General features: G+C 55.1%; 1 protein-coding gene across 2 annotated transcripts in view; it reads left to right on the top strand.

The window, feature by feature from the left end:
- Positions 1 to 877, top strand: part of SLC6A20 (solute carrier family 6 member 20) — a 32,552-nt gene that overhangs the window by 28,323 nt on the left and 3,352 nt on the right. For both annotated transcript variants that reach the window (XM_012808051.1, XM_003794516.1), the window contains one exon: positions 613 to 772. In XM_012808051.1, coding sequence (XP_012663505.1) covers positions 613 to 772 — 160 coding nt within the window. The remainder of the gene's footprint in view (positions 1 to 612; positions 773 to 877) is intronic.

The following is an 877-nucleotide window of genomic DNA, read 5'->3' as shown; positions in this document are numbered from 1 at the left end:
GGTTCAAAGGCCTGGGTCTGAATCCTGAGTCTGTCATTGACAAGCTCTGGGAGGTTAGGGGCATTACTCCATGTCTCTAATCTTGGCTTTTCCCTCTGTGAAACAGGCCTGATGATCTGAGGCCTGGCAAAGCCTGGCACCTAAGAGGGTCGGGGCAACATTAGCTGCTTCCCCAGCCCCTCCCCCCATTTCTGGTTGGGTATGAGTCCACCCCTAAGGGGGTCCTGATGGGGCAGCTTGTGCTCAAGCCTACTCCTCTGATTCACTTCCCATGAGCTACAAGACCTACATCCTGGGTGGGCCATAGGATAGCTATGCCCACCACTGCTGCTTGAGCTCAAGCCCCCACCCTTTCAGGGCAGCTCAATGAATTACTATCTGTGACCCTTGCTGGCACACCCTGGGGTGCCTCTGTCCCCCTCAACACAATCAGCATATACTTCTGGAGAAGCTACACCTTGATAGCTCTTCCATCCTATCCTGTGGATGAACCAATTGGCTGAAGCCCCCTTAGGGGCGAATGGTACCTGCTTCCCCAGAATGCTGGGGATCAGGCAGGGAGGCTCAAGGAGGTCAGCCCACGGATGACTCAAGTAGATCTTGACCCCCCAGGTCTGGTATGCCTCATCAACTGTGCTGTGGGCATGCTGTTCACTATGGAGGCTGGGAACTACTGGTTCGACATATTCAACGACTACACGGCCACACTGTCCCTGCTGCTCATTGTCCTGGTGGAGACAATCGCCGTGTGCTACGTGTACGGGCTGAGGAGGTGAGGCCCCCAGCTGCACCAGGAGAACAGCCCCCAGGCAAACAACTGTTTGTCCCTGTGCACTCACTCCTTCTTCCTTGGTGGCATTGTTCGTTTCTTCTTCAC

Source organism: Otolemur garnettii, unplaced genomic scaffold (assembly GCF_000181295.1).
Source record: "Otolemur garnettii isolate 467f Iridium unplaced genomic scaffold, OtoGar3 scaffold00082, whole genome shotgun sequence".
Classification (NCBI taxonomy): Eukaryota; Metazoa; Chordata; class Mammalia; order Primates; family Galagidae; genus Otolemur; species Otolemur garnettii.
This window is presented reverse-complemented; position numbering and strand designations above follow the sequence as displayed.